Consider the following 17,189-nt stretch of genomic DNA (forward strand, 5'->3'; position numbering starts at 1 on the left):
TCAACTATTCTATGTAAGAAATTGGTCCATGTTGTTCCAAGGAACTAGATACGCTATTGTGTTATTACTTGTCTGGCTGGAAATATACTGATGGCAAATGCTTTCTCAAGTGTTTCAAGTATTCTAGTCTCATTTGAGAATTGTTGTTCCTTCCTTTTCTCCGCTCCTTCACCCCACACCAAGGTTTCAGTGTATTTGCAATGAGCTATTATAGCTTTATCTACTTGCACAGCTGGATGATAATGATGGTGAAAATATTTGAAGAAGAATTATCTCTGAATCTAGACCAGCATTCCATCCTCGACTTATACCACACACAAAAAACAGTGAACTGGTCATTCAACACAAATAAAAAAGCCAAAGAATTGGGTGGCATGGTAGTGTAGCGGTTAAGATAACGCTACTACAGTGCCAGCAACCCAGGTTCAATTCCCGCCACTGTCTGTCAGGAGTTTGTGCATTCTTCCTAGGACCGTGTTGTTTTCCTCCAGGTGCTCTGGTTTCCATCCCATTCCAAAGACGTACAAGTTCCTAGGTTAGTTGGCCACGTGGTGTTACTAGGCAGCACGGTTTCATTGTGCCAGAAGGTCCTGTTAATGTGCTGTGTCTCTAAATAAAAATTTTAAAATAATTATTTTGTGGAATCTTGTGTGTGAATGGTTTTTGTTCTTTGTCTCTGAGAGGTATGCTGAGTTCAGGTATCAAAAACAAGAAGGCATAATTTTAAGTGAGAGGTAGGAGTGGATCAGAGTGGTATGTTTGTTTTAAGCATAGTGTGGTTGCTATTTGGAACATGCCATCAACTGAGGTGGTGAAATTGGATGCAGTCGCTAAATGACTCTGACCTTTTCAAAGCTCGTGGTGCAATAGTATTTTACAATAATCTGAATTGTACAGTTCATCTTGGGGTTTACTGTAGTTCATTGAACCTAGTCATGATTTGTAATATTTACGCACTGTTCAAAGTACATGTATCTCACCATATACAACTCTGATGTTCATTTCTTTGGAGGTATATTTAATAAATCAATAATAGATTAATAACCATAATGAAATCAATGAAAGACTGCATCAGTTAGGTGTGCAAAAAGCAACAAACTGCAAATACAAAAAAAATAAGCAATAAATATCATGAAAATGAGATGTAGAGTGTTTGAAAATGAGTCCATAGGTTGTGAGAACATTTCGGTGATGGGCAAGTGATGTTTGGTTCAAGACCCTGATGGTTGAAGGGTAATAACTGTTTCTGAACTTGGTGCAAGCCCTGAGGATCTTGTAACAACTTCCTGATGGCAGCAGTGAGAAGAGAACATAACCTGGGTGGTGGGGGTCCCTGATGATGGAGTGCTGCTTTCCTGCGACAATGCTCCATGTAGATGTGCTCAGTGGTGGGGAGGGCTTTACTCGTGATGGGCCCTGTATAACTGTTACAAGACCGAAAGCAGTGAGCATCCAGTCAGCATTCTCTGTCAGCTAATATATTTACTGTCTTGGCTTCGAATTCTTGCTGTTGTACTTGGCTGATAGGGAACGCAACTTTGCAAGCTGCACAAGTAAGAAATGGGAGAGCAACCTCTGAGCCAAGGTTTCATTTGCACTATTTATGGACAGGCTGTACTTGTCAGTTTCAAAATTCTTTTCTCCAATGCTGTGATGAATTGAAGTATCAATTGTCCAGCATTCTTAGAACAGTGAGGGATTTGCAGCTGTGAGGATTCCAAAATGTTGGAACTCCACAGTTGTTAAATTGCTTCACTGGGGGTGGTGGCTATTTATTGCTGAGATTATGTTGTGCCATCAATGTTTAATGTTGAAATCCATCCAGGACTTGTAGGTAAAGTGATTCTGAGCCATATAGGTCAGAAACGTTTGATGTCGGGTCTTCACCGAATTCCCTGATCTCAGCCAGGCTGATGGCTTCTGGGCTGTGGGTAAATCACCCAAGGTTCCCTTTCTTGAACACTTTTCAATGATATCCTGTGCAGAAAATATGTTGTTTATCTATAAGATAAAGGCAGAGTAGACATGACTATGTCATTATGCAACAAATGGATTTAAATTAAAAACAATGCAAACTCTGTCATCGTATGACCTTGAAGATAGATTTATTTTTAACACTGATTAACTGATTCATCAAATGCACCAATGCCTTTGCTTGGAGCAGCAGTTGTCCATAGTACATTAGGTGGACAAGTGCTGCCATAATCTTGTAGCAAGTATGGAACCATACAGTGCCCAGCAAAACTCAGTATGAAATATCTCTTGGCACACAACATGCTGGAGGAACTCAGCAGGCCAGGCAGCATCTATGGAAAAGAGTAAACAGTTGATGTTTTGGTCCAAGGCCCTTCATCAGGACCAATATCTCTTGACCAGTTTCTTTCTTTACAAGTTAGGATTGTCACCAAATTCCTGCAGATGTAGTATTGAAAGTATCCTGATTGGTTGTATCATCATCTGATACAGCAATTCGAATGCACGGGAACATAAGAAGCTGCAGAGAGAAGTGGACTCTGCCCAATACGTTACTGGCATATCCCTCCCCACCATCGATCATATCGAGAGGATGCACTGTCTCAAGAAGGTAACATCTACTGTTGAAGATTTACCACAATTCAAGCTATACCATCCATTCACAACTATTACCCAGCAGGAGGTACAGAGCTGAAGACCCATACCCACCAGGTTCAAGGACAGCTCAACCATTTTGTTTTTGGATTAACTGGCAAAGCCCTAATTGCCAATTGGGTTTAGCAACACTATAGCCACTCTGGAATTTTTTTCTTCATGTACGAATTGTATATAATTTATGTTTAATTTGTTTCTCTTATGAATGCTTCTTATATGATGCTGTGTGCCTGTGATGTTGCTGCAATTAAGTTTTATGCTAAGCCTGTGGAATAGTGCATTTGCCAATAAACTCTACTTGATCTTTTCTGAAAAGCAGATCTTTGCATATTACCAAGTTGTGTAAGTTCAATCACGGGACAATTTATAGTGATCAATTAACATACTAACCAGTGTGTCTTTGGACTGTGGGAGGAAACCCTCGTGCATGGGTAGGAATGTACAAACTTGCTGAGAGAGGATACCAGAATTAAACTCTGAGCTGTAGTGGCATTGCTCTAATCACTACACCACCATTTATTCATGTTGAGCAGAAACGGTGGAGTTAGGCATTGCCATATCGTTGATCAGTAAGAATTGAGTATATATGTTCTTACCTAGAAAGCCAACGTTAGGCAGCATCTATGGAAAGAGAAAGACTTTACATTTTGAGTTTAAGATCCTTCATCAGACCTTCTGATTAATGCTACCAGTTCCAGTAGATTTGGGGCCTGGTCAGTAGTTAAAACACAATGTTTAAGCAGATGAAATTTCTGTCTTTGTTTTCTACCTTTGTAATTGTTTTGTCAATCTAAGTGTCTTTGCAACAGATCTTTGTTTTCATTATGGAACACTTGTCAGTGGATGTCTCTGTTTTATTTTTCAGTGGGCAACACTGCGAATAGAAAGAGGAGTCCGTGAAAGAAAGCACCTGATCTATAAGACTAACTCTAATGGTGAGTGCCAGATGCTAAATGGACTGCTATTTTGACAATGTGCTGCTTTGAAGAAACAAGGGCTTATCAATTGAACAATCTTTAAAGTTAGAGATGGGTTAGTCGAAAGCTGAATTTGATTGATTTGTGCGGGAGTTTAGTGTTCTGTTCAATGATGAGGAATTAGGTACCAAGTCAGACTGAATGTTGAATTTGTAATAATTGAGGAATGTGCAGTGTAGATCCGCCTATCACTCAACCATTCTCATGTTTATACTGCATATGAGTTCAGTTGGTTTTGAACCTTTCCCAAAACTATGAGTCATCGAATTATATCGTTATGAGACTGTTCACCTCATGAAATCATGGCAGCATGAAATCATGAAAGCATCATTGGTTCATTCCTGTTCACTGCTCTAATCCTGTTGATCTGATTATTTTCTTATTCATTCCTCTTTGTTGAAGACACTGGCTTGATTCTCTTTCAATTCCAGTGAATTCCGTTTTGGTTTCTTTATTAATTTTTCAGAATCAGGGCTTTGGATAAACCAATTTTTCCTACCCATCCTTATTTGCCTTTGTGCATTTTGTACATGATACGCTCTGTCACTGCTACCTTCTGACGTGCTCTTTATGTGACTGGATCATTTGAGTTTCTGATCAGTTAGATCACTTAGGATGTTGAATACCATTGAATGTAAGGAGTAAATGGTGAGCCTTTATCTGGAGATCGTATTTGTTTGGCTCCGAGCCATACAACATGAAAACAGGTCCTTCGGCCCACCTGGTCCCTAGCAACCAGGACACCCAAAGTGCCTGTATTTGGCCGTATTCCTCTAACCTTTCCTATCCATGTACTTGACAAAGTGCCTTTTCAATGTTGTTAATGCACCTGCTTCAACCACTTCCCCTGGCAGCTCATCTCATGTCAAAAATAATCTTCAACTATTACCCTTTGCTTCCTACCGTCAAGCTAATTCCTATCCAATTAGTTAGCTACCCATGAATCTCATACAATCTAACTTTCCATGCAGCATACTGTATGAAACTTTATCAAAAGCTTTACAGAAGTCTTTATAGGCTATGTCTTCCACCTTGCCCTCATTGATCTTCTCGATTAATACCTTAAAAAAACTAATCAAATTTATAAGATGTGAACTCCATGTTGATGATCCCAAATCAACTCCTGTCTTTCCAGTAGCTAAATCATACTCCATTTTTAAAAAATCCAGCAACGTAAGTAATTTCAGAAGGATGTTGCTGGGACCTGAAGGCTTGAGGTATAAGGATCCATTGCATAGGCTGAAACTGTTTCCCCTTAAACATAGGAGGTTGATGGGTGACCTTGGAGGTTAATAAAATCATGAGGGACTTAGAAAAAATTGATGATCACCTGCTTTTTCCCAAGCTGGTAGAGTCTAAAACTAGAGTACATAGATTTAAGGTGAAGGATTAGACTGTCAAAACATGGAGCAGCGATCACAAACTCCCACAGTCTTGATGCTCCTGTGATGTCACTCTCTGAGGCTGATGCACCACTGCTGGAGCCTCCGGTGGGTCTGACCTGCTGGTGGAACAGAGTAGATGCTGAGAAGACATCATGTCTGCAAGATTACTTTTTTTTGAAGATAACTATATCAGATTGTTGCATAATATGTCTCCTAGTTTGGACACCAGTTCCTAGATGTTTGACACAGATTTTTGCCTAGGCTGGGTGCAATTTTTGTCATGTTTGAACTCATTGCTGAGGCCAATGCAGGGTGATCTATTTCATTTTATTCTTTATTGGGTTTATGGTATATTGGAGTAGTATGGTGGTGATTTAAAGTCAACCAAATAATTTCTGTCCTTGTAAAGAGCACCAAATTCCTGGCTAAGAATCTCACCTGGTCCCTCAACACCAGCTCCATAGCAAAGAAAGCCCAGCAGCGTCTCTACTTTCTGCGAAGGCTGAGGAAAGTCCACCTCCCACCCCCCCATCCTCATCACATTCTACAGGGGTTGTATTGAGAGCATCCTGAGCAGCTGCATCACTGCCTGGTTCAGAAATTGCACCATCTCGGATCGCAAGACCCTGTAGTGGATAGTGAGGTCAGTTGAGATCATCGGGGTCTCTCTTCCCGCCATTACGGACATTTACACTACACGCTGCATCCACAAAGCAAACAGCATTATGAAGGACCCCACGCACCCCTCATACAAACTCTTCTCCCTCCTGCCGTTTGGGAAAAGGCACCGAAGCATTCAGGCTCTCACGACCAGACTATGTAACAGTTTCTTCCCCCAAGCTATCAGACTCCTCAATCCCCAGAGCCTGGACTGACACCTTACTGCCCTATTGTCTTGTTTATTATTTATTGTAATGCCTGCACTGTTTTGTGCACTTTATGCAGTTCTGGGTAGGTCTATAGTGTAGTTTTTTTCTGTGTTGTTTTTTACGTAGTTCAGTCTAGTTTTTGTACTGTGTCATGTAACACCATGGTCCTGAACAAAATGTTGTCTCATTTTTACTATGTACTGTACCAGCAGTTACGGTCGAAATGACAATAAAAAGTGACTTGACTTGAAATGTATTCTTCTTCACATTGCCTTTGCGCCTTTTGTTCAGAACTGCAAATCTGTTTGCAGGTCCTTGTACTATAGACTAATGGGACTATTAAGTCAAGTTGATTCAGAGGGACCATCAAGAAATAAAATAGGAACAGCTTCCCTCTGTTTACTCTATCTAAACCAGTTATAATCTTCTTCACCTCTGAAATTTCATCTCACTTTTTTTCCTGAAGGAGAAAAACCTCAGCTTCTCCAAGTCTCGTTACAATAAGACATCTAATTCTGGGAATCAATCAGCACCTTCTCTAGAACTTACACACTATGCAGTAACTAGGACTAAACATACACTTCAGTTGTGCTTGTATTCATTGTCCTGATTTGACACATTTTAATTCTGTTTATAGGTTCCATATGCTTCAGTAACCAGTCTCTCCAAATTTTCTATGACATTCAAGAACTTATATGCTTATACACTTAGACCTTCAGTTCGGGCACTGAGTTAAGAACTGCAATTTAGCCTGTATTGTCTCTCATTTTTTAAAAATCTGCCATGATATGGTACTTATCTCTTGGCTATATTAAATTTCATTTGTCACTTATTTATCTATTCAGCCAGCCTCTTGTTTGCTCATCGTCTATTATCATTATATTTACTATTCACTATACTTCCAAATTTTGTATCATCTGTAATTTGGAAATTTTGTTCGAACTACCTATGTTAAGTCAGTAATAGATATCAACAACAGCAGTGGTCTCCAGTACTGACACCTTGTGAGCAACAACCCTATACTACTGCTATCTTTCTGCTGGTGATCATTAATTTTGCAAGCCTCAGTCTTGCAGTAATAAGCTTGGGTGAAAGGTGAAGAACGAATGTAAGGAGAAAGCACTGTGGGTAGTAGAAGAAGGCGGAATCATGAGAGAGGTGATAGGCAGCTGGAGGAGGAGGCAGAGTGAAACGAGTTCTCCAACTTCCGGTAATTCCCTCCTCCTCCCTTCCCCCATCCAAGTTTCCCTCTCTCATGATTCCGCCTTCTTCTTCTACCCATAGTGCTTTCCCCTTACATTCCTTCTTCACCTTTCCTGCCTATCTCCTCCCTGCTTTCCCTCCCCCACCCCTTGATCTTTCCCCTGTTACGAACCCCGTAACTGGGTCACTTACCAGCAAAGATAGAGAGGTCCGTTGAAGTCTGATGGTACTATTTTTAAACGTTTTTATTTATAAAGGGGCACAAAAGTAAGGTTAATACAAACATTCAGATAATATACGTTGTCAATACTCAATCTAAAGCGCGGGTATAGTAATAATCATCAATTAGAAGTAGCTCTATCGTTTTGTCTAGGGGTAAAAATATTGTCCGATGGAAATATGAAAGTCTCTCCAGTTCATGCAGGCTTTAGCCTTTTGGGGACCGCTGGGTTTCACTTGTTGGAGAGAGAGAGCGATTTTTGGTGAGAAAAGAAACTTGCCCAGTCTTTTAGGACGCAAACCGTTGAATCGGGAACGTGGGTTCCCTGTTGTTAGTTCAAAGTCCTTTTCGGTGTTATCAGCCACCCATTCCCCAGGCCAGGGGAAACGGACCATACGTGGCTTCCGAATAGCTTCCCGTTATCACGGGAGTGATGAGCGATGGTGTCTCCTTCTGGTGCGTCACTAGGGGACTGCCCCCTGCAGCCCCTCTTTTATCTTGACTTGCAGGGTTGTAGTTGTCAATCAGGGTGGGGTGATGCAATCCCCAGCCCACATTGCCCGAGGGTGTGCACGTAGCCCATTTCACGTTGCCCTGAGAGCTGGCACATAGCATAGGATCGCAATCCACAAAGGTGTCTCCAAGAAACAATGGCCAAATCCGTTGCTTTGTCTGGCTGAGGATTCTCTCTCATTTCCTGGGTCCAAGACCCCAATTAATAGCGATCTTGCGATTCTCAAGAAGGAGGGGGCTGGGATCATAACACCCTTTACTGGTTTTTCACCTGGCACCTACCAGCCTTCTCCTTCCCACCCTCCCCCCACCTTCTTTATAGGGCCCCTGCTCCCTCCCTCTTCAGTCCTGACGAAGGGTCTCGGCCCGAAACGTTGACTGCTCGTTTCCACGGATGCTGCCCGACCTGCTGAGTTCCTCCAGCGTGTTGTATGTGTTGATTTGACCCCAGCATCTGCAGTGTACTTTGTGTTAATGTTCTAATAGAGAAGGCACCATTAGAATATTGGTTGTGGTTATCCAACTTTGGGTGCCCGTGGAGTACCATGGTAGTTTAGTGGCTAGCGCAACGCTATTACAGCTCAGGGCTTCGGAGTGCAGAGTTCCATTCCAACTTCATCTGTAAGGCGTCTATACGTCCTTCCTGTAGAATACGTGGGTTTTCTCTGGGTGCTTCGTTTTCTCCCCACAGTCCAAAGACATACTGGTAGGCAAATTGGCCATTGTAAATTGTCCTGTAGTTTTGCTTGGGTTAAATCATGGGTTGCAGGGTGGTGTGGCACGAAGGGTCTATTCTGCGCTGTACATCAATAAAGATCTCCCTCCTCTTCCTCGATTTCTCTGTCTCCAACACTGAAGACAGGTTATCTCCTGATATCCTTTGTTCTCACAGCTCCCTGGGCTATACCACTTCCCACCCTGTCTTCCGTAAAAATGCCATCTGCTTCTGAGTCCTGATGAGAGTTTTGACCCAAAACATTGACTGTTGACTCTTTTCCATAGATGTTGCCTGGCCTGTTGAGTTTCTCCAGCGTTTTGTTTTGTGTTGCTTAAATAAATACAAGGCCATGGCAACTTGTGGAGGAAGGGAATCAGAAATTCTGGATGTTTAGCAACCCAGAGATTTAGATTAACAGTCAAAATGCTAGAGTTCAGTCCCACAAAACAATGTCAAGTCACTTTTATTGTCATTTTGACCATAACTGCTGGTACAGTACATAGTAAAAGTGAGACAAAGTTTTTCAGGACAATGGTGTTACATGACACAGTACAAAAACTAGACTGAACTACCTAAAAAATAACAGCAACACAGAGAAAGCTACACTAGGAGGGCCTGATGAGGGCCAAGGCACCAGTGATCCCTGTTTCCATCCAAGGGGTCAGTGTGGACATGGTGGAGGATTACAAGTACCTGGGGATATGAATTGACAATAAACTGGACTGGTCAAAGAACACTGAGGCTGTCTACAAGAAGGGTCAGAGCCGTCTCTATTTCTTGAGGAGACTGAGGTCCTTTAACATCTGCTGGATGATGCTGAGGATGTTCTACGAGTCTGTGGTGGCCAGTGCTGTCATGTTTGCTGTTGTGTGCTGGGGCAGCAGGCTGAGGGTAGCGGACACCAACAGAATCAACAAACTCATTCGTAAGGCCAGTGATGTTGTGGGGGTGGAACTGGACTCTCTGACGGTGGTGTCTGAAAAGAGGATGCTGTCCAAGTTGCATGCCATCTTGGACAATGTCTCCCATCCACTCCATAATGTACTGGTTAGGCACAGGAGTACATTCAGCCAGAGACTCATTCCACCAAGTTGCAACACTGAGCGTCATAGGAAGTCATTCCTGTCTGTGGCCATCAAACTTTACAACTCCTCCCTCGGAGTGTCAGACACCCTGAGCCAATAGGCTGGTCCTGGACTTATTTCAACTTGGCATAATTTACTTATTATCATTTAATTATTTCTGGTTTTATTTTGCTATATTTCTACTCTATTATTGGTTAGTGCAACTGTAACGAAACCCAATTTCCCTTGGGATCAATAAAGTATGTCTGTCTGTCTGTCTAGACTACAGACCTACGCAGGACTGCATAAAGTGCACAGAAACAATGCAGGCAGTACAATAAGTAATAAACAGGACAATAGGGCAAGATGTCAGTCCAGGCTCTGGGTATTGAGGAGTCTGATAGCTTGGGGGAAGAAACTGTTACATAGTCTGGTCGTGAGAGCCCAAATTCTTTGGAGTCTTTTCACAGATGGCAGGAGGGAGAAGAGTTTGTATGAGGGATGCATGGGGCCCTTCATAATGCTGTTTCCTTTGAGGATGCAGCGTGTAATGTAAATGTCCGTGATGGTGGGAAGAGAGACCCCGATGATCTTCTCAGCTGACCTCACTATCCGCTGCAGGGTCTTGCGATCTGAGATGGTGCAATTTCCGAACCAGGCAGTGATGCAGCTGCTCAGGATGCTCTCAATACAACCCCTGTAGAATGTGATGAGGATGGGGGGTAGGAGATGGACTTTCCTCAGCCTTCGCAGAAAGTAGAGACGCTGCTGGGCTTTCTTTGCTATGGAGCTGGTGTTGAGGGACCGGGTGAGATTCTCAGCCAGGTGAACACCAAGAAATTTGGTGCTCTTAACGATCTCTACCGAGGAGCCGTCGATGTTCAGCGGGGAGTGGTTGCTCCGTACCCTCCTGAAGTCAACAACCATCTCCTTTGTTTTGTTCACATTAAGAGACAGGTTGTTGGCTCTGCACCAGTCTGTTAGCCACTGCACCTCCTCTCTGTAAGCTGACTCGTTGTTCTTGCTGATGAGACCCACCACGGTCGTGTCATTGGCGAACTTAATGATGTGGTTCGAGCTGTGTGTTGCAGCACAGTCGTGGGTCAGCAAAGTGAACAGCAGTGGACTGAGCACACAGCCCTGGGGGGGCCCCCATGCTCAGTGTGCTGGTGTTGGAGATGCTGCTCCTGATCCCGACTGACTGAGATCTCCCAGTCAGGAAGTCTAGGATCCAGTTGCAGAGGGAGGTTTTCAGGCCCAGTAGGCTCAGCTTTCCAATCAGTTTCTGAGGGATGATTGTGTTGAATGCTGAACTGAAGTCTATGAACAGCATCCGAACGTATGTGTCATTTTTGTCCAGGTGGGTTAGGGCCAGGTGGAGGGTGGTGGCAATGGCATCATCTGTTGAGCGGTTGGGACAGTACGCAAACTGCCGGGGGTCCAGTGAGGGGGCAGCAGGGTCTTGATATGCCTCATGACGAGCCTCTCGAAACACTTCATGATGATGGATGTAAGTGCAACCATGGATGACTAAATGCCTAGTCATTTAGGCACGAGGAATTTTATATGTGGAATTTTAATTCACTTAATCATCTGAATTTTAAAAATAATGCCAATGGAAGTGCCTATGCATGACTCCTGACCTACAGCAATGTGGTTGACTCTGAAATGTCCTACCTAGCCACTGTACAGCATTATAGCTGCTGACCTTGCCAGTGCTAGCACTTTCAGAGTTCATATCACTGGCAAAGCCAGTGAGGTCACTGTTAGTCTTCAGTTTGGTGCAGTTCACATTCACAGGCTTTGTTCCCTTCTGGAAGCAGGTGCACACACATCTCATTTTAAATAAAAACATGTAAAAGAACAAAGTGAAAAAGATTTTAATTGCTCGTAAGTGGGAGGTGTCAATGGCCATACAGTAAAAATCTCATGGCAGCACACTTCAGGTATGTGTGATCTGTGCAAGTTAGTTCAGAAGTTTTTCATGTTTCCAACCAGCAAAAGCGACACTTTTGTTTTCTATTACAGGGATTATAAAGAAAGAACCCACATCTCTGGAGGAGGAAATAAAGCAGATGAGGCAGAGTGGCAACAACAGAGCCCTGGACAGTCGAGAATTTGAAATGTCTGATATCTTCTACTTCTGTAGGAAGGGTGTCGAGACTATTGTGGATGATGAAGTAACAAAACGATTTTCTGCTGAGGAATTAGAATCTTGGAATTTGTTGACAAGAACAAATAATAATTTTCAATATATTAGCCTTCGACTGACTATCCTCTGGGGACTGGGTGTTTTTGTACGATACTGCTTTCTACTTCCATTGAGGTAGGTATATATTTGTGATATGTTATTGTTTCACGTTACACCTGCTGGTAGAATGAGACTTCGTGCATATTAAATGCTCTTGCAGATTCTCGGAATTTCTCCTGATTTATTTCAGTAGCTTTTATGAAACACTAAGGGTTTGGCTTGTTCAGATTAGGATCTCTAGGCAGACATACATATGGATGGCACGTTTGAATAAGTTGCCCTGGGACTGAGCAACCTACTGCCATATTATCTCCTGTTATGATTTTCTGTATTCCATTCCTCTTCCGTAGCTTTGACATTGAAGGTAGCTAGTGTTGACACCTGGATTTCAGCAGAAGAATGGAAGAGATGGAAAAAGACTTTAATTGTCACACTAGAAGAGTGGATCTTGGAGTGCATTTAGATTTCCACACTCAATTGTAAATTTCAGAGGTTTCAAAAGTACATTTAATGTTAGAGAAATGTATACAAAATACATCCTGAAATGCTTTTTCTTCCCAGCCATCCACAAAAACAGTTAAATGTTAGAACCCCAAAGCATCCCCCCCCACCAGCTCTCTTCCTTCCCACTTGTAAGCAGCAGCAAACAGCGATCCTCCCTTCTCTTACACTAGCAAAAAAAAAGCATCGGCACCCGCCACCAAGCACTCAAGCGTGCAGCAAAAGCAACAGCAAAGACACATTCTTGCAGTACTCCAAAGACTACACGTTCACCTGGTATTCAACATACCACAGGTTCTCTCTCTCTCTCCGTAATAAGGGAGAAAGAGATGTCTTTGTTTCACAGCCAGAAGGGAGACATAATAAACAACTCACTAGTTTACGATGTTAAAAGTCCATTGCATGGCTTTTTCCAAGCTCTGTTTCAAGGATCTCAGATCTCTAGGCACACAGCCAAAGATCTTCCAGCTCCCATGACACACTGGTCTGGGACACTGACCTTCGATCCGCCCATCTCCAGAGCCCTGAGATCCTAGGCCTCCAAAGGCAAGCTAAGCTCTTAGGCCGCGCCCTTGGCATGTCGGATAATGGCCAGTTGTGACACCCTGATAGCGGGTCCCATTCCTGCAAAGAACCGAAGTCAGTGTGCAACTCCAGGTCAGGGTCTTCAAAGGAAACCTGAAAGGGAAAAATAGAGATATTAAAGATGGAAATAGAACTGTTTCCAAAGATGCAAGCAAAGGAGTCACTGTCTAGCACCATCTTGACTAAGCTCCGCCCTCTGACAGTGCATATACTGAAGCAGTGCAAAATATTTTGGTGGCTGCTACTTTGTTTTAAAGGGAAAATGGGTTAGTATTGAGAAATCAAGCTTTGCATCACAATTAATGATCCAGATTAACTCTATATTGCTAACACTAATGTGAGGTTTAATGATAGCTTTAAATGGGAACTAGGAAATGCATGATAGAACTGGCTTATGGGAGTGAAGATAAAACTCATGATGACAAGAAGAAAGATTTTTATAAAGGAGTGAACAGATTCACTATTTTTATTTTAATCTTTGTATGTAAGTCAGAACTTCAATGACTACTTCCATAAGTTATTCAGTAGCATCATCATTGAAGCTGGCTGAGACCTGAAGATTAATTACCGGAACAGATCTGACAAGTGTTGAGGCGAGTTGCACGTTGGCATTTCTGATCACTCTTTGTGTCTGCAAAGTCCCATCTTTGAACTGGTTAATTTCTCATGTTACTAGGCAGCGTTATTGAGCTGAATGGGAGATTCTAAATGGGTATAGTGACTCAATACAGCTTGATAATGAGTCACAGCAGGGTATCAGCAACCGAAGAATCACATTCTGCCGCAATCTCATGGTTGGATACATTCCCTCTCTTCCATTGCAATTAAGCTAGAGGACTGAGCAGCCCTGGATGTCACAAAGCATACCGGGACCACCACTGAGTATATGTAAGAATGAGGGGTTAACTCAGTGAGTGTGTGAAAAGGGCATTTATGTGTGAAGTAATGTGCTAAGCAGCAAAGGTTGCATGGAATATTCGATCAAGTGTCCCAAAGCATCAGATTGGATCGAAGCGCTGCAGTCCAACTACATCTGGTCACAAGTTGGTAAAGAGTTAAACAACTAAGAGGAAGAGATTGTTCCTAGAAACACCTTCTCAGTGATAGCCTCTTGACGTTTTGCTGCATTACCATTGATATGTGCCCTACTATGAGAAGAAAAGTGTAGGGGCAAAACTGAAGTGCTTGGAACTACCTCTCTAGCTGTTGCGTAGTGTGGAAATGTGCTTAGTTATGTCATGTATAGAGAATGTATAAGTTCAGACCAATTGCTGTCCAACCATTTTGCTGTCAGTCATTAGCATGAGGAAAGAAAGTGCTGTGGGACAACACTATTCACCAGAACTTGTTCATTGATTGCTAACCACTCAGCTCTAGGTCTTATAGCTTTGGATTAAACATCGACAAAAGAACTGAATTCCAGGGAGGATGTGAGAGCAACTTTACTTTGACATCAAGGGAGATTTGAAGGAGTGTTCCACACAAGAAGCCTCAGTAAGATTGAAAACAGTAGAAATCAAAGATTAGCTATCCATCAACTAAAGTCTCCTTTTATCTAAAGAAAGGTGGCATCAACCATCTCAGCTCTGAATACTAGAGTAAATGTTTCGGTTATAAGGAGAGACTGGTCAGGTTGGGTAGATCTTGTTTTCCTGGAAAGAGGATATAATTGAGAAATGTAATATTACAAGGTAGACCACAGGAAGTTTTTCCTTGTGTCAGAGATGAATCAAACTAGCAGATATACAGTGCCTTGTAAAAGTATTCAGCCCCCAACCTTTTGTTCACATAAATTAATATTACAACCAGAGATTTTGATCAATTTAACTGAGAACTTTAACTTGTGAATCATATGCTCCTTTTTTCTGCAATAGAACCCAAAAGACAGGGAAAATTGTAAAGCATGTAAAAATAAAAATTCAAAAACTGAATTGTCAGTGGTTCGAAAGTGTTCATTCCTCTTTGCTAAGTTGAATCACCTCTCACAGTTATTACAGGCAGTAGTCTTTTTAGATAAGTCTCTATTAGCTTTACACAACATGATGGAGCAATATTTGCCCATTGCTCCTTGCAAAATTGCTCAAGCTTGTGCCAGATTTGTTGGGGAGTAGTGGTGGACAACAGTCTTGCCAGAGATGTTCGATTGGGTGAAGGTCAGGACTCTGACTGGGCCACTCAACAACATCAATTGAAGCCACTCCATAGTTGCTCTGACAGTGTGCTTTAGGTTGTTGTCCTGCTGAAAGATGAACTTCTTCCCCAGATTAAACTTTCTGGCACAAGCTAGCAGGTTTTTATCTAGGATTTCTCTGTATTTAGCAGCATTCACCTTCCCATCAATCCTAACTAGATTTCCAGTCACTGTTGCTGAAAAGCATCCCCATAGCATGATGCTACCTTCACCATACCTTACAATAGGTATGGTGTTACACAGTCTTAGATTTTCACCACATGCACTGCTTAGTGTTAAGTCTAAAATATTCCAATTTGGACTCATCTGACTAGAAGACCTTCATCCACATCTTTCCAGTATCTTCTAAGTGACACTTTGCAAAGTCTTTCTGGGCAAGGATATGCTTTTTTTTAGCCAGGGCTGCTTCTTTGCCACTCTTATAAATACCCTTTTTGTGCAAGGTCTAAGAGATTGTGAAGCCATGAACTTCATCTCCAGTTACAGCCACTGACTTCTGCAGTGCACTGAGAGTGACTGTTGCCGTCAGTAGCGACTCTTCCAAGTGCCATTCTTCTCTGGTGATTAAGTTTAGAGGGGTGGCCTGACCCTTTTGGGTGTGGTTTCATATTTTTCCACTTTTTCACCGTGGACTGCACTGAGCTCTGAGCTATGTTCAGTACCTTTGAGATGGTCTTGTATCCTTCCCCAGATTTTGCTTCTCTATGACCGGTCTTATTTTGAATGCTCTTTTGTTTTCATTTTGATTTTGTCTGTTGAAAATCTACCATACTGTTGGACCTTACAGAAAGAAGGGGTATTTATTCTTATGAATTCAGTAAAAATAGGTGATCCTCCAATTTTCTACATCAACAAATTGGGTGAATTGGTATAGTAACGCTGTATATTGCACCTGAGGAACGTTAGCATAGTAATTCCAAAGGGGATGAATACTTTTTCAGCCTCACAATTTTGGTTTTTAATTTTTATTAGATTGTTGACATATTTTGGAACTTTTCAATTTGATATGATGCACAATGTTTTGTAGATTAGCTCAGAAAAAAACCTCCTGCAGTATATTTTAACATTAAGAAAATTAGACAGTAAAATGTGAAAATAGTTGTGGGGGCTGAATGCTTTTTCAAGTCACTGTATATTTAGGGTAAGGGTGAAGGGCTTTAGAGGAGATTTGAGGAGGAACTTTTTCACCCAGAGAATGGTGAGTACTAGAAATGAACTGCTAGAGGGAATGGTGGAAGCAGAGTTGCTGACAGCATTTAAGAGGTGTCAAAATGTGCACTTTATTCATTTAAACATAGAAGGTAGAATTCTATGGTTGGATACTCCATTACTTACTGCATAATAACAGATCTGAGACAGCTCTGGTATTGCTCTATCAATATATTGTTCCAAGAGGCCATTCGAACACACAACCTGAGCTTGTCTTTTAGATTGCCCTTGTCAATTTGAATTTTCAATCTATATTCCAATACATATCTTACAAGCCCCCATTATTTTTTGAGCCCTTTGAGCTCATCCTAACCGTATCCAATATACTGTTTAAAGATTAAAATAATAGTGACACAAACATTGCCGCAAGAGATGCTTGGTTGGCCTGTATTGTTCATTGGATCTTGAATGAAAGCAGGACTGTCAGGTCCTTGCAGTTCACAGGAGGCTGATGGAGTCAGATTATGATATAGACTTCCATTCTGCTGCAGCAAAAATATTGTAAGAGCTGGAATGTTTGTTTTAACTTCTGCAAGAATCCTGGAAATGAATCCCACTCCCTCTGAACTCCGAAGAAGGTTCCCCAATTGTCCATTGTAATTTATATTTAACCTTTATCAGTGTTGTAATATTTTATGTACTCACACTGGACAGTACTTTGCTCCATCCTCTCCTGTCTGCCATCTGCAGCCATCCATGCTATTAACATTTTGGGTAGTATTGCTTCAGAATCAGGTTTCTTATCACTGACATACATGTATCATGAAATTTGTTTTGTGGTAAAACATAAAAAATACTGTATCTTGCAATAATAAATAAATATTGATTAAATATATTTTGCAAATAAGATGCAGAAGAGGAATAGTGAGCTAGTG

General features: G+C 41.8%; 1 protein-coding gene across 1 annotated transcript in view; it reads left to right on the top strand.

Moving 5' to 3' along the window:
* gpat4 (glycerol-3-phosphate acyltransferase 4) overlaps positions 1-17,189 on the top strand; it is a 106,028-nt gene that overhangs the window by 25,216 nt on the left and 63,623 nt on the right. Inside the window, exons 2-3 of the mRNA XM_073056901.1 lie at positions 3,494-3,563; positions 11,606-11,903. Of these exons, the coding sequence (XP_072913002.1) occupies positions 3,494-3,563; positions 11,606-11,903 (368 nt within the window). The remainder of the gene's footprint in view (positions 1-3,493; positions 3,564-11,605; positions 11,904-17,189) is intronic.

Source organism: Hemitrygon akajei, chromosome 1 (genome assembly GCF_048418815.1).
Source record: "Hemitrygon akajei chromosome 1, sHemAka1.3, whole genome shotgun sequence".
Taxonomy (NCBI): domain Eukaryota; kingdom Metazoa; phylum Chordata; class Chondrichthyes; order Myliobatiformes; family Dasyatidae; genus Hemitrygon; species Hemitrygon akajei.